This window comes from Dreissena polymorpha, chromosome 5 (genome assembly GCF_020536995.1).
Source record: "Dreissena polymorpha isolate Duluth1 chromosome 5, UMN_Dpol_1.0, whole genome shotgun sequence".
In the NCBI taxonomy this organism is placed as follows: domain Eukaryota; kingdom Metazoa; phylum Mollusca; class Bivalvia; order Myida; family Dreissenidae; genus Dreissena; species Dreissena polymorpha.
In genome coordinates this window covers 102,774,829-102,796,805 of record NC_068359.1, presented here as the reverse complement: position 1 = coordinate 102,796,805, position 21,977 = coordinate 102,774,829, and the positions used below count along the sequence as shown (strand labels likewise).

Below are 21,977 nucleotides of genomic sequence, written 5' to 3'. Positions count from 1 at the left end.
AGTGCTCACATTCATGGTTCAGTGGTGTCTCTCTGGCCATAATGTAGATGTACAACAGGAAAATCGTTCTGTTTACAGTTCAAAGCTAAACTACAATAGGTTTATAGCATACAGAGCACAAGTTAGAAGGTAGTGTCCACAAAATGTGGAGTGTTATATAGTACATTCATTTTTTGTGGGAAATCTGTCCTCTGTCCAGAGTGCACATTTAAGTCGCAGTATATACTTATTCATATAGGATCTGGCACGAGTTGTCATATCATACCATATTTTATTAAACGAGTTCATGAGTTTCCTGGACGAGTTTAATAAAACATGGTATGATATGACAACGAGTGTCAGATCTTTTTTATCACATGCTTTTAAATGAGCAAATTAAATAAATATTTACGCAAACATAATGATAAATCCCAAATGTTGTTTACATTTCGTGACGTCATTTGACATTTTAGCAAAATAACAAAATGCGATTGGTCAATAAACGAAAACTAAGCCAACGAAAACGCTTAAAAATGTTTACTACACATGTGTAATAAAAAAAAATATGTAATGGTTGTATTACTTTGGAAACAGGGAATAGCATGTGATAAAAATCCTTATGTAATTTAATGTTACACCTTTTAAATGAGTAAAAAATAGGTCAATATTTTGCACATAAAGGCCTCCTTACCATGCATTATTCATTAGAGCGTTATAAGCTGAATGCACTTAAGAAATAACAAAGGGATGTCATGGGATGTAAGAAAGAACTTGACACAAATAAATAAAGTTCCTCTTTTAGTGTAAGCTAATGTTACAGACCATATTTTGCAAATCACTATGTGGTAAGAAGCCTTAGGTACACCATGGGAGACAACCAATGCCTGTTTTAGCAGACGACAAATGCTATATAGAGTGTATGCTAGGAGAGACAACCACCACATTTTCCTGTTAATACTACACTGCAGTGTTTATATGACTTATATTGTTTAACAGCTTGTAAAATAAGATTGGCCAATCTAGTGCTTATCATTGAAATCTGTACATATTGGCTGCTTTCAGGGAAAACGGGGCTTAATGCATGTCAAAAAAGATTAGTCTGTGCATACTGATTAGCCTGTGCAATGTGACATTTTACAACAGCGGACACCTACAGTGCCTTCAGCGCTTTGATTTTCAATGTTTTCAAGTCTCCATAAAAAAATCAGAAAACATAACAGTGATTTCTACCCAAATATCAATTCTTTCCCTGTGCACAGGTAAAAAACGCAAAGAAATACAATATCACATGTATTGAAAACACAACCTATTTGACTTTTACACAAATTTGTCAAATGTGATGCATACAATACAAAAGCTTCGATCGAAAATGATTTGCTGATTTTCAGTATTTTCTCTTTCAAATTATTAGTGTAACCAGGCAATGCTTTCATTCAGCAAGCACCTGGATGATGGAGCAGGAAACAGTCAAAGTTATTCAAACGCTCTGCAGACTAGATTTCATAGTTAAATAAAGTGTCTGACCAAATTATTTACAACGACATACATGCGTTTTCAATCTGACTTAATCCGTCGCTCATTGTGCATGTATATGTAAAGCGTCAGTACTTTCAGTTTCTATTACGATGCGAAGTACATGTCTAATAACTAAGAGGTTCAAAAGACGTCCGCGATTGTTGCGCCAAAATATCAGTCGATCACAAAGAGGTGCCATAACTACTGGAAGTTCTGCCTAAGGGTTTCTTGATTGAGTTAAAAATTTCTAGAACATGTTTATATGTTTGACAATTACAAAGATGTCAGTTTTTTTTCTAAACTTTAAAGTATATATCATGTACAGTTTAAAGGATTAAAGATGTTATGAAAACTTAATTATGCTAGTTTACAGATTATTTTTGAATCAAAACAAGTGTGCAGCTTCAACAGAAGTAAAGCAGCAATCATTTTAAGGTATGCATTTTTATAACTCAGTTCACCCTATTTCAAGAATGAAATCACCTTATTTTTCAAAATCAATGGGTGAAAACCTATTTCCAAAATAATTATCTGGGCAACTGAGTAGATTGACAAAGTAAAATTCTTAGAAACACTACTGATCATTATGAACTGATTGTTTGTACACAGTTTGCAAGATATATGTTCATATATCATCTTTATGCAAATATAATTCTTGCCATGTGTGTTGATTATGTCTCTCTTATACAAAAGAAATTGTTGTTCTAAGTGGTAAAGCGTTAAGTAGTTTTTCAGTACAAATCTGTAGTGCATAGTTTAGCCAAATTATCCGTAGTAGCTACGGCGAATCTACGGCGAATCCGTAGAAGTAAACAGGTCTGGAGTCTTCTCTATCATTTTCATATTTGCATCATCATCATAATAATCATAATCATAAGCCTTATTGTCATGATAATCATCAACATCATCATAATACCAACAGCATCATAATATTAACTTTTTAAACATATAAAAACCAAATGTAATCATTCACTTGTACTTTTTCTATGAGGCAGTATTGTTTTGGCCTCCTCTTGTTCCTACCCTAGTTGATAGGATACTCCATATGTTGTCAGGTATAGAAGCCATAGCAGATCTAAGATGGATCATGAACTCACAGGGTTCAAACCATGTCACGTGATAAAACGTTTAATGACAAATTCTAGTGACTATTTGGTGGCTGAGTTTATCAATGTTAATTATGATTTATCTGTCCATATTGAAGAAGTTTGGGCCTGAATGGTAAGAATTTGACAATTATGTGGATATTGTTTATTAACAATTCAGTCACTCACTCATATTGATTTATTTTCAATAAATTTTTCAAGATTTGGAAATGTATAAAGGCTGTGTATGCATACTTAAAACAGCAAATTATTGAGTTATTTAAAATACGGAAAAATATGAAACCATGTGGATTGTGGATTTGATCAACAAAGTATCACAGCCAACCCGGTCAGCTGGTCATTTATCAATTGACCAACTGGACATATAAATATTGGTCAACTTGTCAATAATAAACATACCAAGTTGACAGAACAAATATCACAAATGAACTATATCACAATATAGGTGACCCATTTATAACAAAAAAATGCGTGACACATCGGTCACCACTAACAAGCTTGCAAAATAAGTTTTACATAAAACTGAAATAGCATAGGTAACTCTGGAAAATGTTACCTCATGTTTATGGCTATTACTGAATACTTGTTGGTTGTTTACTGCAAGCAAGCAGATTTTCCATTGGGGCCATTTTTTGTATTGCAATTTAGAACCTATACACACAGTATTATCATACAAGCTGGATTAGAGAAACCCTTAATGTCATCTTGTGTTTTAAACAGTCCCCAGATCAGTTGATACCATTTGCCTTACGATTAAAGCAATTTTTACATCGAAAAATAACAACACAAGCTGAAGAGGGACAATCTTACAGGGCTTTTGCCCATCTTTGTGAAGTGGTCTTTGGCCTCTCAATATTTGATAAAATCATAATGCGTTGCTTACTATTTAAAATTGTGAAAAAATGTCCAGTTTTGAAGAACCTTGAAATTAAGCACTTGCAGGGTTTCATGTAAACCTGTAAAATATATACTATGGACTTACATGTGTTGGAACGTCACCATCCTCAGGGAATTTCACGCAATTGCGACACATTTTTGTGACTATATCCTCCCGAAAAATAACTATCTCCTGCGTGCAATATTGCACACGACACGGATTACTCGTGAACACAGCATTGGGTACTTTCTTGCGAAACTCTTCTGTGATGGAGTTAGGAATGGCAGGTCTGAAATGGACCCAAAGAAAATATTGGCCTCAAAGCAAAACATGAACACAGGTGAACTATTATTGGACCAAAGACTAATCGTAAGAGTTTTTTATAGGTATCATGATCTTTTTAAACAAATAAGTATTTTTTCAGTAAAGTGCAACCGCGCCTTTGAACGGTTAGAAAAATGTCGGATCAATGTGGAGACTTCATATTACAAACGCGCGGTTGCACTTTACTGAAAAAAATACTTATTTGTCTCACGAATGAGCGGACTCTCCACTTTATCCCACTAAAAATGGTGAAATATTTAAAAAGACATCATTACCAAGAGGGCCTGAAAGGCCCAAAGTCGCTCACCTGAGATAACAAGATATTATTGGGACTAATCTTCTGACCAAGTTTCACGAAGATCGGAAAATAAATGTGGCCTCTAGAGTGTTAACAAGGTTTTACTTTAGCCATGTAAGGAAAAATGCCCCGCCCCCTGGCAGCCATGTTTTTCAACCAACCGGCATCATTTTTTAACTCATCCAAGATATTATCGGGATGAATCTTCTGACCAAGTTTCATGAAGATCGGACAGTAAATGTGGCCTCTAGAGTGTTAACAAGATTTTACTATAGCCATATAAGGAAAAATGCCCCGCCCCTTGGAAGCCATTTTTTTCAAGCAAACATAATTATTTACGAACTCATCCAAAAATATATCATTGAGACCAATCTTCAGACCAAATTACATGAAGATTGGACAATAAATGTCGCCTCTAGAGTGTTAACAAGGTTTTACTATAGCCATATATAGCCATATAAGGAAAAATGCCCCGCCCCTGGTGGCCATGTTTTTAAAGCAACCAAAACAATTTTCAAACTTATCCAAGATATCATTGGGACAAATCTTCTGACCAAGTTTCATGATGATCGGAAAATAAATGTGACCTCTAGAGTGTTAACAAGGTTTTACTTTAGCCATATAAGAAAAATAGCCCGGCCCCTGTGGTGGCCATGTTTTTCAACCAACCGGCATCATTTTTGAACTATTCCAAGATATTATTGGGATGAATCTTCTGACCGAGTGTCATGAAGATCGGACTATAAATGTGGCCTCTAGAGTGTTAACAAGATTTTACTATAGCCTTATATAGCCATATAAGGAAAAATGCCCCGCCCCTTGGCGGCCATGTTATTCACGCAAAAACGTAACCATTTTCAACTCATCCAAGATATCATTAAGACAAATCTTCTGACCAAATTTCATCAAGATTGGACAATAAATGTGGCCTCTAGAGTGTTAACAAGGTTTTACTAAAGCCATATAAGGAAAAATGCCCGGCCCCCTGGCGGCCATGTTTTTCAACCAACCGGCATCATTTTGAACTCTTCCAAGATATTATTGGGATGAATCTTCTGACCAAGATTCATTCAGATTGGACAATAAATGTGGCCTCTAGAGTGTTAACAAGATTTTACTATAGCCATATAAGGAAAAATGCCCAGCCCCTTGGCAGCCATGTTTTTCAAGCAAAGGTTACCATTATTGAACTAATCAAAGATATCAGTGGGAAATATCTTCTGAGCAAGTTTCATGAAGATCGGAAAATAAATGTGGCCTCTTGAGTGTTAACAAGGTTTTACTATAGCCATTTAAGGAAAAATGCCCTGCCCCCTGGCGGCCATGTTATTCAAGCAATCTTCTGACAAATTTCATGAAGATTGGACAATACACAACACACGACGGACAAAAGGCAATCACAAAAGCTCACCACGAGCACATTGTGCTCAGGTGAGCTAAAAATGTTAACTGGGTCGCGCTTTATTCTCCCAACACAGATCTTAAAAAAGCCATAAATAATGTCTCTAAGTTTTTGGACAGTATATTTTACAGTGCTACTTTACCAAATTTCGGTCCTGTTTTCTATATCTAATGACACTTCTATCATGGGGTTTTACAACCAGATTAACATCATAAAACATGGCAGGTGTATGCCTGAGGGCAACGGACCATTACATTTGCGTTATTGGGTAAATAACCTTGTAAACTGGTATTAAACAATGGTTTCGCCAGATAGCATAAGCGTTATGACAATTATAGTGATCGCGTTTAAGATACTCAGCTAAGCCAGGACCACAAATTCAGCTTTTATGGAATGTTTTGTGTAGTGCCAATTAACAGTTCAATTATCTACCGCAATGGTACTACCTCTTGTCAGTAAAATTACTGTGACAAATACTAAACGCTTCAAAGTGTGATGCACCCTATTGCAAGTTTTACGAACAATGGAAGGTGTTAAACAACAACTATTGGAAATTAACAAACAAAGAATTCATCGTTTGCTTTTTATATTGCGTTAATTACAGAGAATCGTACTAGCGAGTATTGGTACATCACATGCTCATGTTTGAACTCGCTTGTCAAAGAACAACCTTGTAGAAACTTTCTGTCAAATAAATTAAGTATTTAAATTATTTAAAATGGGGTGCAAACATATGTAACTGTAATTTATACTATACGGCATGGTATTTTACAAGTGCGTGCTATTACTGGTAGTCTTTGATACAATTGACGCTATTTTCGGACACTTCAATTTCGACTCTAAGTTTTCGGACACATTTAAAGCGCCTCGCAGACTCTGATTAAAAAATTCCAGAGTGAAATGTGATGGACCGTTAAATGGCCTGTGAATAGCACTGCCCCCCCCCCCACACACATACTTTGTTACAGGTATAATAATCACTTTTCTGTTTGTTTTAAAACTCTAAATTATTGTTCTTATTATTAAGCCTAGCTAATGGGTCATTATGCATGTGCGTAAAGTGCTGTCTCAGATAACAAACCTGATTTGTCACAAGACTGCATACTCAGCTAAGCCAGGACCACAAATTCAGCTTTTATGGAATGTTTTGATTAAAGGTCTTCTAAACACAATTTCAATTGAGGGGGAAAGTTGTCCCTGATAAGTTTGTGAAAACCGCACAGGCTAATCTGGGATTGCACTTTATGCACATTCATTAAGCCTCCCTTTTCCTTTAGTGACACTAATATTAATAATCAAGTGAAGAGATCTCACCTTGGCAGTATCGCAGATGGGCCAGGATCCTGGGGGCCGGGGACAAACAGGAATTTGCTGGTCTTCACAAGCTCAGGAAAGTCGCTTAGCAACTCAGCAAGCTTGTGGAAGCATTCTGAAATAGTGCACAGCACCGTCACTGTGATGTCATGTATAGTGCACAGCACCGTCACTGTGATGTCATCTATAGTGCACAGCACCGTCACTGTGATGTCATAGTGCACAGCACCGTCAATGTGATGTCATAGTGCACAGCACCGTCACTGTGATGTCATAGTACACAGCACTGTCACTGTGATGTCATCTATAGTGCACAGCACCGTCACTGTGATATCATCTTTGACAGATTTATTGCTTTCTGTCAGAATCAGACAGTTGCATTGGACTCTGCACTGAACAAGGTTTCAGGAATAACTCCAACACAAAGTGAAACCATTTGCTTAGGAGATTCTAAATACAATTCATCGTTAACAAAACACATCATTGAACATCCTTGAAAATAGTACAACCCCAAACATGCCAAAACAAACCATTGTTTCACTTCATTTTTCAAACATCACACTAGTAACCTGTCTTAATTGCTGTAATTTTCCGACTAAATTGAACTCCTACATGACCATTAAGTATTAAATTTTTCAAGAGAACAGGGAAGTTATGAAATAAGCCCATTTGATTCAATGAAAATGCAGAAAATAATTTTAATTATGCTAAAACTGCAAAGTGGGAAATGTATGCACAGGCAAATCAGGGATGACGCTTTCTGCCATAACTGGATCTAGAAGAGACTGCCTTTAACCATACCATTATAGCTGTCTAGTTTCTGATTTTCTGTGCGGACTGCACAGGCTAATCAGGGACAACACTTTACTCACATGCATTAAACCTAGTTTTCTCATTGCAAGGCTCAATCATTCATATTAACTCCAATAATATTTTATTATGATCAGTGGTACTATAGCCAAGTTCAAAACACTCTTCTCTTATTCCCAATATATCCATGAAGGTAAATCCCAGGACGGCAAACACAAGGAGACTGGATTAACAGTTCTAATGTTCATGAAGGACCAAACACCCTAGACCAATTTCCAACTTAGTGGGCCCAAACCAGAATAGTTCTTGTTCCCTTCAGCTGTTATCTTTGTTATTTTTCTGATCATGCTGATGTAAACACAGAACAAAATACCAAATCAACTGGTTCTGACACAGAATACCCTGTTCAAACATACTAACTTACACTGAATAAAGTGTATATATGTAAAGCAAGTTTGTAGAGGCATTTCAAACACAGCCAGCTTACCAGTACATTACATGTATTTTGGGTGTGTTGAAACTGGATCTGGAATCTGACCAATATTTAATTAAATTTAATTAAAATTTTTAAGGACATTTTCTTAAAATGAATTGCTTAATCTGAAGAATATCTTATTGGATTCTTGTTATTAGGTTTTTTATGCATAGTGCTTTTAAGTTTTTTGACTATTTGGTATTTAAGAAAATAAACTCAATACCAATAGATTTCAAAACTTTTTGTGTTGACCACTTGAAAGCAGCAGGGGTGGGAGGAGGGAAGAGCAAGTCGAAGAAACTTCCTTTTTTGCTGTTGAACTTTCGCTTCCCTTTGCAATTTGTCAACCCAGAAATCTCAAAGAGCTTAAGAAATGTTCAAAATATTCTAACAAATATTTAAGAAATTATTAAATTACATCATATTAACACTATGAATATGAATTATCACTGCTGCTTGGTAAAATTCTGTTTTTGTCCATTGTCTTCAATGAATTAAACTCAGTTTTTGAGTTGTAAGTTATGAACTGCTGACCTCAAAATAATTCCCACCTTACCTTTCCAATAACCATGTTAAAATCAGCATGCTCATAGGTGAAAGATGCTGAAAGTTATTTTAATTTTAAAGCCCCTGTTAACATGACTTTTCACAAGGTGACCTCAAAATCCTGGCCATTTGACCTGTGTTATTTTTTTAAACAATCTTTGTTCCTATAGATTTGTTTCACTGGCATGAACACTACTTATTAGCACTAATTTACCTTATTTATTTTTCTAATACGCAACCCTGTGATCTGGAATATTCAGCTATTGACCTATCTTCAAAGAGGGGCATTACCGGTATTATCAAAATTCAAGAAAATTCCATACAAACCCCATGACATGATTTGCCATAATTGAACACCCTGTATGATAAATTTAAACTTATTTATCACCCTAGTAGCTTTATTTCATAGAAAGCCTTACTTTTTCCCAAACCATATATATATTAGTTCAACACGATTTTCTTCAACTCCATTTTAGCAATACCATCATCCTTGATTGTTCCCAATTAATATTCTTTAAGCATATATACAAAATAACTCATAATTTCAGTAATAACAAGCAAATTTATTGAATTGATATCCCCCGCAAATATGCTTCTTGCCACAAAAGTGTCATATTTGACACTCAAAAAAGCATTTTTTCAAGATACAGGGCCATAACTCCTTTATTAACAGATGGTGTACAATGCCATTTGGCGTGCATCATCCTCTTATCCATATATATACTAATACCAAGTTTCAATGAAATCGGCCAGAGCACTTTAAAAATATGGCTCCGGACACACACAAAAAGCATTTTTTCAAGATACAAAGGGCCATAACTCTGTTATTAAGAGATGGTGTACAATGCCATTTGGCGTGCATCATCCTCTTATCCATATATATACTCATACCAAGATTCAATGAAATCCGCCAAAGCACTTCCAAGATATGGCTCCAGACGGACGGAAAGACGGAAAGACAGACGGACGGACAACGCCAAAACAATATCCCTCCGCCTATGGCGGCGGATAATAATAATTCCCTTGCTCTTAGTCTATTTTTTCAACCTTAACACCAACAATTTTTATTTGTGAGCATTAGCTCACAAATAATGTAGAGGCAATTTTGCAAGTCAGTTTGGGTTAAGTACATGTACGCTAGGAACCGTAACCCGTGACTGCCTGTGTGGATAACTGCAGTAAAATTAAGCAGACAACGAATGCTAGGAGCGTCTGCTCTAACCACCGCATTTGCCTTTTTATAGTTCCCACTGGTACACTACATACATGTAGTGTGTATGCATTCATAAGTATTTATCAGCTTGTAAGACAACGTTGGCCAGTCTAGTGTTTATCATTGAAATCTGTACATATTGGCTGCTTTCAGGGAAAACGGGGCTTAATGCATGTCAAATAAGAATAGCCTGTGCACACTGATTAGCTGTATCAATGATTTGAAAAAAATCACATATCGACCTGTGCTTTTATACACACTCTTTATAAATTTGAATGGGTTGTGGTCATTTCAAACTTGCAATATAAAAAGCTATAACATTATTTTGAAAACTGAGTTGCGTCTAAGATTATACAACAGCGAACAAATTCAGTGCCTTCAGTGCTTTGATTGTATCAAGTGATTGGATCAACATTATTGTTAACCCTTTCATAAATGTGTGTTTTTTGTGAACCAGTTTGTATGCTTGAGTAATTTGCATATGTTTGATAATATTATTGCTTAAAAAATTAATTATATTTACGTCAAAAGTTAACAGACTGCATCTTAATTTGCCATACAGGTTTTTGAGCAACAGCAGGTGAAATGGTGTTTCAAATTTAAACAAAATCATGAGTCCATAGTGGTAACCTGGAAACTGGATGGAACTGAACCAAACTGCTAGTTTCTTGAAGTCTTAATCAGGTCTCATGACCTTTTTAAATCAAACATTGTTATTGGTGAGACAACTTTAACTGGTTGATTGGCAATTGAGGACAGAATGCAGGTAATCTGATGCACTGTAAATTTGTACCTCTCCTTTTAACCCTTTGCATGCTGGGAAATTTGTGGTATGCTAAAATGTCGTCTGCAGAATTTCTAAAATTAGCATTTTCTTTGAATTTTTTTTTCAAAGAATATTATCAGAATAGCAAACAGTTTGGATCCTGATGAGACGCCACGTTTTGTGGCGTCTCATCTGGATCCAAACTGTTTGCACAGGCCTTCAAAATTCGGTTCCCGCACTGAAAGGGTTAAATACGTATTTTGACACTTTTGTAGTACCCTAGAAAGTTACATTTAGTTAAAAACCTTTCTTACTTTATTCAAGTTTTAAAGGCTTCATTTCCAACCATTAGATACTGATGAGCAGCAAACAGCATAAAACCTGAGCAGACCACTGGTTACTCTCAGGCTGTTCTGGTTTTTATGCTGTTGGCACATAGCCATTTTCACTTTGCCTCTGAGTGGGAAAGGGTTTAGCATGAGCATTATGATATTTATTTGAAATCAAACACTTGCAAGAAATTAACCATTAGATACTTTTCAATACCAGTCGAGGTAACCAATCAACCAACACCCAAGTACACACATTTAATTATTTTTAATTAAAAGGAATATAAAGTTACATATCTCTAGCTGTTATACTTTTTGAGTTGTGTACAAGTCGAAAAAGCAAATTTTTGCTAAAACAAAGCCCAGGTTGGAAAAAGAAACTGCACAAAAATATGCAGGTGCAACATCTACTTGTTTTTAAAATAAACTTCATGGTTAAATAATAAAACTCTAATCATTTATGATACTTTTGGAGTGACCTAGGCAAAACATCCACTGATCCTTTTTTTGCTAAAAAATTGGGCCATGTGCACATGTTGACATGCTGATGAAGATTGTTCAGTTCCATCGCCCCAGAATCATATCTCTTTAAGTTACAATGAAACATACTTCAAAATTAAAGTGTTTGCTAAAAATGGCCGAAATCCTCATTATGTAGAATCAAATGAACCAAAATATCCAGATGCCTAAGGTCACATTCTGGTTGATATATTTGTAAATTGTCATCAATCTTTTCAATCTGCGTTTCATGTTTTGTTTCTTTAAAGACATGTTTAGGCTTTAGTATTGTTTAGATTGTTCAATATTATTCAAGCTCGATTGCAGAGAAAACCTTAAGACATGAAGAGAAACTCACAATTGTGTTTGCCTGGGAAGAACCTGAACTTGATGGCCACGCCAAGATAAACTACAATATTTCCAGATTCGGTGAGCCCCCTGCTTCTTTTAGGAAGACTGTATTAAAATATAGTGTTTTAGTCATTGATATTTTGTTCCTAGAAGATCTTTCCAAGTGGCCTTTCTGCAAATCTGCTCAGCTTATATTGCAATGTATTGCAATTGACAATGTAGATCAATTAAGCCTGCCATTCAAAAACCTTGCCTCAGTGCTCCCTGTGCTACAGGGGAACAGATATTACCATTGATTTTTAATATATATATATACTAAATAGTGTAAAACAATTTCAAATAAAGATACCTACGATGATTTAAATGAATATTAATTTGGGCATTCCCTATAATTCTATCATGATTTAAACGTGATTACTACCCCTCATCAGTGAGAAAAGACTTTACTTTACTTTGTTTGCTTGGAGTTGAGACTGTGTTGTGTTTTGTACACACTGTTATTTTCTAAAAGTGGACGTCTTGTTTGCTTGTTTACATTATTATACCCCTAACCCCCTTAGCCATCACTTTTTATTGCATTTTTTTAGTTTGAAACTAAATTATACGCATGGGGGTACTGCCGTATGCCTAGGAACGCCCCTGTAGGGTAACTCGCCCTTGTGTCAGACGGGTTAATGGTATAAGTCTATAATACAAAGCTTTGTGATCAAAGCCGGGACTCAGCTTGTGCAGCCTTTAACAATAATATCAAAGGAGTCTATTTTACAAATAATTATTTGATTCCCAGCTTATTTTAATTGAAAAATAGTTGAATAACAATACCCAATGAATTCAACCATGAGTCGGACACATTCGCCCTTAACACGGACACAGATTTGTATTAAGCATTTAATTGGTTATCCTTTCCCTATAATTATTCCAATGTAAATTGCACAGTAAAAGTCCTGTGTTGATTTTTAAGTTTATTCTTTTGTCAACATGCTGACGAAAATAAGTTATAACAAGAGCTGTCACCATAGGATGACTTATGCCCCCTATAAACGCTTGATAGAAGTTATGAGCTTTTTTCGAAACCTAAACGCAGATTTCGAAACCTTAACATGGACCCTAAGTTCAACGTCAAGGTCTCAGGGGTCAAAATTGCGTATGTGTGCGTATGGAAAGGCCTTGTCCATATACACATGCATACCAAATATGAAGGTTACATCTCAAGAGACATAGAAGTTATGAGCATTTTTCGAAACCTAAACGCAAAGTGTGACAGAAAGACGGACAGACGAACGGACAGTCCCATCACTATATTCCCTCCTACCAATTCATAAAAAGAGGAACAAGAGCACTGCATAACGGGTGCCAACGCTCGGCTGCGAAAGCCTGTCAGAATTTTTTTTTTTTTTTTTTTTAGAGGTCACAGTGACCTTGACCTTTGACCTAGTGAAACAAAATTGGGTGTGGCTTGTAGAACTCATCAAGGTGCATCTACATATGAAGTTTCAAAGTTGTAGGTGAAAGCACTTTGATTTTAAAGCCTATGTTAAAGATTTATATTAGAGGTCACAGTGACCTTGACCTTGACCTAGTGACCCAAAAATGGGTGTGGCTTGTAGAACTAATCAAGGTGCATGTACATTTGAAGTTTCGAAGTTGTAGGTGGAAGCACTTTGATTTTTGAGTGAATATTAAGGTTTATGTAAAAGTTTTATATAAGAAGTCACAGTGACCTTGACCTTAAACCTAGTGACCCAAAAATGGGTGTGGCATGTAGAAATCATCAAAATGCATCTACATATGAAGTTTCAAAGTTGTAGGAGGAAGCACTTTGATTTTAGAGCCTATGTTAAAAGTTTTATATTAGAGGTCACAGTGACCTTGACCTTTGACCTAGTGACCCAAAAATGGGTGTGGCATGTAGAACTTATCAAGGTGCATCTAATCAAGGTGCATCTACATTTGAAGTTTCAAAGTTGTAGGTGGAAGCACTTTGATTTTAGAGCCAATGCTAAGGTTTATGTTAAAGTTTTATATTAGAGGTCACAGTGACCTTGACCTTTGACCTAGTGGCCCAAAAATGGGTGTGGCGTGTAGAACTCATCAAGGTGCATCTACATATGAAGTTTCAAAGTTGTAGGTGGAAGCACTTTGATTTTAGAGCCTATGTTAAAGTTTTATATTAGAGGTCACAGTGACCTTGACCTTTGACCTAGTGACCCAAAAATGGGTGTGGCATGTAGAACTCATCAAGGTGCATCTACATATGAAGTTTCAAAGCTGTAGGTGGAAGCACTTTGATTTTAGAGCCAATGTTAAGATTTTAGCACTATGCCTACGGCGGACGACTAGCTGGCTATGACAATACCTCGGGTTTTCTCCAAAAACAGCCGAGCTAAAAATGACATGGTCACTTGTAGTGTCTATCCCACCTTTACAACAACAGAGCCATTTGTAGCACTGGGGGCTACAAAGAAAAGTAAAGAATTACAAAGATAAAACATTATGCGATCCTTGTTGTTTGTGAGCTATGGGATTCTTAACAGATTGAGTCATGTTAATTTGAATGAAGTTGTTGTTAATTTCTCATCGATATGCCTCTGCCAGTACATAAACACATGTTCGCCATAAGGGCGAATTGCGTTCGCCTCAAGGGCTAATTGAGTTGTAATTCATGTTTTACTATAAAACCTATACAACTGAGCGAACAACTGAGAATTACCTTTCATTTTTATAGAATACGGTTATTTTTTCAATATAAAGTCATTTGTGAATGCTGTGAAGCATTTCTTACCAAAATGCTGATGGTATAAAGATAATCGACAATTGGAAATTCTGAATTTTCCGTCACCAGAAGTTATTATTACTGCAACGAATCCAAATTCATCGTGAGATAATATTCGATAACATTTTATTTCAATTTTTTTTTTTTTTTTAGTATGAAGGGTAAAGTATCGTTATAACGTCACAAATCATGCTTAACAAAACTGATCTTTGAAAATTACATAGATAAAAATGTCCAACTCAAGGGCGAAATCGACTCAAGGGCGAGTTACCCTATATGTTTTCATGACGTAAAACGCAAAAATAAAAGTAAAATGACATTGACTTTCATTCACTAACATTTAGGTAATAACCTTATGGTGTCATAAGTGTTGTTAATTATTATGTTACAAACGTAGGTTAGACATCAAATCAATGAAACATTAACATTTTTGATGTATGGTAGATATAAAACTTGTAACTACTAATGAGTTTTTACTGTAATGCATAATGCAAAAATAATTTGTCAAATTTTTTGGATTATGCATTTAAGCAAGTAAATTTAATCAACATTTTGGGGGGAATTCCTGGAACTAATTTCACCACATTGCGTTCTACCCATGATTTAGTGCATGATATACCATGCAATTTTCATTGTTTGCCTAAAGAAAATAGGTATAATGTCGTTGTAGAATAGGATTAATGTCAACTCTACCTAAATTTAAATATCAAAAATCCCCATAAAAACAGCCGAGCATTGTATCCGAGTTCTGTTTCCTTCCCTCTATGAAGTGCCATTTGGGAAAGTCTACAACTTGTAACATTTTATTAAGTTAATAGACCAGCAAACGTTCAATAATTAATACAAAGAGCATGCTTTAAAAAATCTCAATCAAAAGCATTGTATTCATTTAAGCGAATATTATACTGCGTTTCATGTTTTGTTTCTTTAAAGACATGTTTAGGTTTTAGTATTGTTTAGATTGTTCAATATTATTCAAGCTCGATTGCAGAGAAAACCTTAAGACATAAAAAGAAACTCACAATTGTGTTTGCCTGGGAAGAACCTGAACTTGATGGCCACGCCAAGATAAACTACAATATTTCCAGATTCGGTGAGCCCCCTGCTTCTTTTAGGAAGACTGTATTAAAATATAGTGTTTGAGTCAATGATATTTTGTTCCTAGAAGATCTTTCCAAGTGGCCTTTCTGCAAATCTGCTCAGCTTATATTGCAATGTATTGCAATTGACGATGTAGATCAATTAAGCCTGCCATTCAAAAACCTTGCCTCAGTGCTCCTTGTGCAGGCTGATCCAGGATAACTTTTTACGCACATGCATTAGATCACATTTTACCTTGCCTCAGTGCTCCTTGTGCAGGCTGATCCAGGATAACTTTTTACGCACATGCATTAGATCACATTTTACCTTGCCTCAGTGCTCCTTGTGCAGGCTGATCCAGGATAACTTTTTACGCACATGCATTAGATCACATTTTACCTTGCCTCAGTGCTCCTTGTGCAGGCTGATCCAGGATAACTTTTTACGCACATGCATTAGATCACATTTTACCTTGCCTCAGTGCTCCTTGTGCAGGCTGATCCAGGATAACTTTTTACGCACATGCATTAGATCACATTTTACCGCAACGCACATGATATCAGGATTCCCCTGGGGCAACATTTTCTTCAGAAAAATTAACAGTTGAATTCCGGCTTGTTTGTGAGGTTTTATGAAGAAAAGCTGGTCACCAAGTACAATTGTTTTAGCCTACGTTGTCAATTTGTACGCATCGGATAATTGTGGCAAACATGAAAGGAAGCGCTGATATCATCAAGGGTTGAACTCTAAACTATTGTAGCTGATATGAAATGTGGAGAAGATACAACACCTTAACCCATTTATGCCAAGTGCACTCTCCCATCCTTCGAAATTGGATCAATTTATTTCCAAAATTAGGGATGTCCAGTATATTTATTTCTATATTTAGAATATTTCTTACAGAAATTCCTTTAAGCAAACAGTGTAGACCCAGATGAGATGCCGCATCATGTGGCGTCTCATCTGGGTCTACGCTGTTTGCCAAGGCCTTTTTTCTAGACACTAGGCATAAATGTGTTAACTTTCGCAGGAAAATCTCACCTTTGAGTACTTTTGCGTGGTTGGTTCCGAGAGGGGTGGACAGGAAGTTTCCACACAGAATGAAGCAGGTTGGCGGGAAGTTGGAGTAGCCTGAGAACAGGGTCTTAAGCTTCTCTGTCACCTGAAAGATGTACAAAACAATTGGGCTGTGCTCTGTAAAAAGGAGGTTTAACCCTTTGCATGCTGGGAAATTTGTCGTCTGCTAAAATGTCGTCTGCTGAATTTCTAAAATTAGCATTTTCTTCGATTTTTTCCAAAGAATACTATCAGAATAGCAAACAGTTTGGATCCTGATGGGACGCCATGTTCTGTGGCGTCTCATCTGGATCCAAACTGTTTGCAAAGGCCTTCAAAATTCGGTTCCAGCACTGAAAGAGTTAATGCATGTGCTGAAGTGTCATCCCAGATTAGTCCGTGCAGTCCGCACAGGCTAATCAGGGACTACACTTTCCGCTTTTATTGCATTTTTTGTTTAATGAAAGTATCTTCTAAGCATAAATCCAGTTTAGGCAGGAAAGTGTGGTCTATGATTAGCCTGTGCGGACAACACAGGCTTATCTGGGGCGACTCTTTAGGCACATGCATTAAACCCTTTTTTCACAGAGCATGGTTCAATTATTATTAGAAGGAAGGGCTTATTCTTGTCAAGTTGTTTTCTGCTGAAGTTAAGGCCCATTACCTAATATGGGTTAACAGAGCAATGTCCAAAAGAAGGTAAATGTCAGACTCAAAATGAGGTCAGGTGATGTGGGTGTGTAGATAGAGTTCAAAAACAATATCCCTGGCAGGTATATAAACTTTGTAGGAAGAATAATTTATGTTTAGCAAAACATGTCATGTAGGGTTAACTTTATAAAGATGGATGGATGAACAGACAGAAGGAACGACAGATGGATCTACTGGTCAATTGCTGCATGCCTCAAGGCATCTGTGGAGCCAGGGGAATAACAAATTCAGCAAATCACAATAACTCCAAATACACTCATAAGATATACATTGCGATTTTCTCAAGGTCTTTTATAAAAATTAATTTTTAATTAGGTTTGATTAAAATACCATAAATAACAAGGCTATTGTCAAGCAATATGGTCCCCTACCGGCTCCACCATTGTCAGAAATTCCACCATTTTCAGATTGATTTTTTTTGGTTGCCATAGCAACCACAATTTTTGACGTAGGAACCAAATGAAATGACATGCATAATGTCCATATTGCCATCTATCCATGTTGCAAGTTTCATGAAAAAATATTAAGAACTTTTTAAGTTATCGCAGGATCTAGAAAAGTGTGACAGACAGACAGACTCACAGACAAACTCACAGACGCACAAAGCGCAAACCATAAGTCCCCTCCGGTGAAACCGGTAGGGGACAATAAAGGTTTCATGCTTTGCACAACAAAAATGGACAATCAGGAAATAACCGAGATTTGATTCTTGTACTCTCCACTTCTCCTTGCCATCTATCAAAAATTGGAGTTTCATTCAAATCCATTCAATACTTCAAGAGAAAAGCTCAACAGAAAAAAGCAAGTTTGACTAATAAACAGAATGAACAAAATGAATGATGAAATAATGGACAAAGCAATTACTTTCTGCTTCCTTCAGGGTATAAAATTGCCAAAGGACATCACAGCTCAAAGGTCAACTGCTTCAAGTATTCTCAACAGTCAATAATTTTTGTTGAGACTAAGAGTACAATTCAGAAGCCTTAATTGTCGTAGGAACATAAGAACCTTCTGGTAAAACTGAGCTCAAAGCATGTGTGTAAAGTGTCCTCGAAGATTACCCTGGGCAGTGTAATGTCAAGCTAATCAGGGACCAAACTTTCGACTTTCATGGACTTTTTTTGTTAAAAGGAAGCCTCTTCTTATTTTAGGCAGAAAGTGTTGTCCCAGATTAGCCTGTGCAGATTGTAAACACTTATCTACATCAATTGAGCGCAAATTTCATCCATTTTTCCAGAATGAGGCTCGTTACATTTCTCAGTCACTGCCCCTAGTACCGTACCTTTATCTGGTCTAGCCAGACATCACTGCCCCTAGTACTGTACCTTTATCTGGTCTAGCCAGACATCACTGCCCTTAGTACCGTACCTTTATCTGGTCTAGCCAGACATCACTGCCCCTAGTACCGTACCTTTATCTGGTCTAGCCAGACATCACTGCCCCTAGTGCCGTACCTTTATCTGGTCTAGCCAGACATCACTGCCCCTAGTACCGTTCCTTTATCTGGTCTAGCCAGACATCACTGCCCCTAGTACCGTACCTTTATCTGGTCTAGCCAGACATCACTGCCCCTAGTACCGTACCTTTATCTGGTCTAGCCAGACATCACTGCCCCTAGTACCGTACCTTTATCTGGTCTAGCCAGACATCTGACAGTATGATGAACATGGCGTCCGCATTCTCCTGCTCTATCTGTGCTAGCTTGCTGGAGGCCTTCACACTTGTGCTGGATGGGCCGCCAAAGAAATTGATGTTACCGAAGAATGTCCTGAAAATGAGATCTCTGAAGTTATTTGTTTGATGTTTTTATCACTTTGACACATAGAAAATTGAACTAGAGCTTTGTCACAGACATGACAAATACCCCCACATGCCGCATTGACACATAATATTTTGCATGTCGTCTTCACAAAAAACAGCGGACACCATGCTCAACTTTTAAAACGCACTAAGTGACCCCTTGACCTAGTTTTTGAACCAGAAAGGCCCATGTTCTAACTTGGGCGTAAGATAATCTCCATAAAACTTCTGACCAAGTTTGGTGAAGATCAGATGTAAACTACATGAATTAGAGAGTGGACACCATGCTGAATGTTAAAATACGCACTAAGTGACCCCGTGACCTAGTTTTAGGCCCGGAATGGCCCATGTTCAAACTTGTCCTAGAGATCATTTAGATAAAACTTGTGACCAAGTTTGGTGAGGATTGGATTAAAAATACTTTAATTAGAGAGCGGACAACATGGTGAGGTTTAAAATGCACTAAGATACCCCTTGACCTAATTTTTGACCCGGCATGACCCATATTCATACTTCACCTAGACATCATCTAGAAACAACTTCTGACCAAGTTTGGTAAAGATTGGATAAAAACTACTTGAATTAGAGAGCGGACAACATTGTGATGTTTAAAACGCACTAAGTGACCCCGTGATCTAGTTTTTGACCCGGCATGACCCATATTCATACTTGCCCTAGACATTATCAAGATACAACTTCTGACCAATTTTGGTGAAGATTGGATAAAAACTACTTGAATTAGAGAGCGGACAACATGGTGAGGTTTAAAACACACTTAGTGACCCCGTAACCTAGTTTTTGACCCGGCATAGCCCATGTTCGAACTTGACCTACACATCATCTAGTTACAACTTCTGACAAAGTGTGGTGAAGATCGAATTTAAACTACTTGAAATAGAGAGCGGACACCATGCTCAATGTGTAAAACGTACCAAGTGACCCTGTGACCTAGTTTTTGATCTGGCATGGCTTATGTTAGAACTTGGCCTTCAGATCATCTAGTTAAAACTTCTGACCAAGTTTGGTGAAGATCGGATGAAAACTACTTGAACAAGAGCAACGCCTTGCGGGTGCAGACCGCTCATCTATTTTCTTTTTAAAGGTGAAAGGACTCTCATTTTCAATCACAAAGGAGGGAGGGGTGGAGTGAAGAGGGGTGTATAGTGTGGGGGTGTGGACATTTATTACATTATCTTCCAAAAATGCGGAAAACAAAACAAAAAAAAACGGGGGGGGGTGGGGTGGGGTGGGGGGGGGATTCTTGGGTGCGATGGTTGGACGGTATTTCAAACATAAAATAATAAAAATAAATATTTTTGTTTTTAACCGTTTAAAAAAAAAAAAAAAAATGGGGGGGGGGTGGGGTGGGGGGGGGGGTATAGTGTGAGGGTGTGGTGGTAATTTGTGAGATGATCTTAAAAAAAAAAAAAAAAATTAGGGAGGGGGGGGGGGGGATTCAGGGTGGGGGGAGGGGGGGTGGGGGGGATTCTTGGGTGCGATGGTTGGACGGTATTTCAAACATAAAATAATAAAAATAAATTTTTGTGTTTTTTTAACCGTTTCAAAAAAAAAATTGTGGGGGTGGGGTGGGGGGGGGGTGGGGGATATAGTGTTATGGTGTGGTGGTCATTTGTGAGATGATCTTAAAAAAATATATAAAAAAAAAAATAAAAAAAAATAGGGGGGTAGGGGGGGAGGGGGAAGGGGGGGAGGGCACGGGGGATGGTTTGGGTGGAGTCTATTGTGGTATGTCAGGTAAGAGTAGTTTTGTCAAAGTATCAATCAAATCTAATCATAAATAAAGAAGTTATGGCAATTTTAGCAAAATTTAATAATTTGACCTTGAGAGTCAAGGTCATTCAAAGGTCAAGGTAAAATTCAACTTGCCAGGTACAGTAACCTCATGATAGCATGACAGTATTTGAAGTTTGAAAGCAATAGCCTTGATACTTTAGAAGTAAAGTGGATCGAAACACAAATTTTAACCAAAATTTCAAAGTTACTATGTAAAAAAGGGCCATAATTCCGTAAAAATGACAACCTGAGTTATGCAACTTGTCCCTTTACTGTACCCTTATGATAGTTTGCGAGTGTTCCAAGTATGAAAGCAATATCTATGATACTTTAGGGGTAAAGTGGACCAAAACACAAAACCAAATTTTCAATTCTCTAAGTATAAAGGGCCCATAATTCCGTCCAAATGCCAGTCAGAGTTACATAACTTTGCCTGCACTGTCCCCTTATGATAGTTAATAAGTGTTGCAAGTATGAAAGCAATAGCTTTGATACTGTAGGAATAAAGTGGACCTAAACAAAAAACTTAACCAAATTTTCAATTGTCTAAGTATAAAAAAGGCACATTATTCTGTCAAAATGCCAGTCAGAGTTACATTACTTTGCCTACACAGTCCCCTTATGATAGTTAGTAAGTGCTGCAAGTATGAAAGCAATAGCTTTGATACTTAAGGAATAAAATGGACCTAAACACAAAACTTAACCAAAATTTTCAATTTTTATAAGTATAAAAAGGGCACATAATTCTGTCAAAATGCATGCCAGAGTTATCTAACTTTGCCTGCCCAGTCCCCTCATGATAGTAAGTAAGTGCACCAAGTTTGAATGCAATAGCATTGATACTTTCTGAGAAAAGTGGACCTAAACGCAAAACTTAACCAAAATTTTCAATTATCTAAGTATAAAAAGGGCACATAATTCTGTCAAAATGCACACCAGAGTTATCTAACTTTGCCTGCC

The 21,977-nt window shown here is 36.9% G+C and overlaps 1 protein-coding gene across 1 annotated transcript in view; it reads right to left on the bottom strand.

Moving 5' to 3' along the window:
- Positions 1–21,977, bottom strand: part of LOC127832647 (DNA polymerase epsilon subunit 2-like) — an 87,241-nt gene that overhangs the window by 47,468 nt on the left and 17,796 nt on the right. The window contains exons 10-13 of the mRNA XM_052358249.1: positions 19,050–19,191; positions 16,698–16,818; positions 6,816–6,930; positions 3,583–3,766 (exon numbers count right to left, since the gene is read on the bottom strand). Coding sequence (XP_052214209.1) covers positions 3,583–3,766; positions 6,816–6,930; positions 16,698–16,818; positions 19,050–19,191 — 562 coding nt within the window. The remainder of the gene's footprint in view (positions 1–3,582; positions 3,767–6,815; positions 6,931–16,697; positions 16,819–19,049; positions 19,192–21,977) is intronic.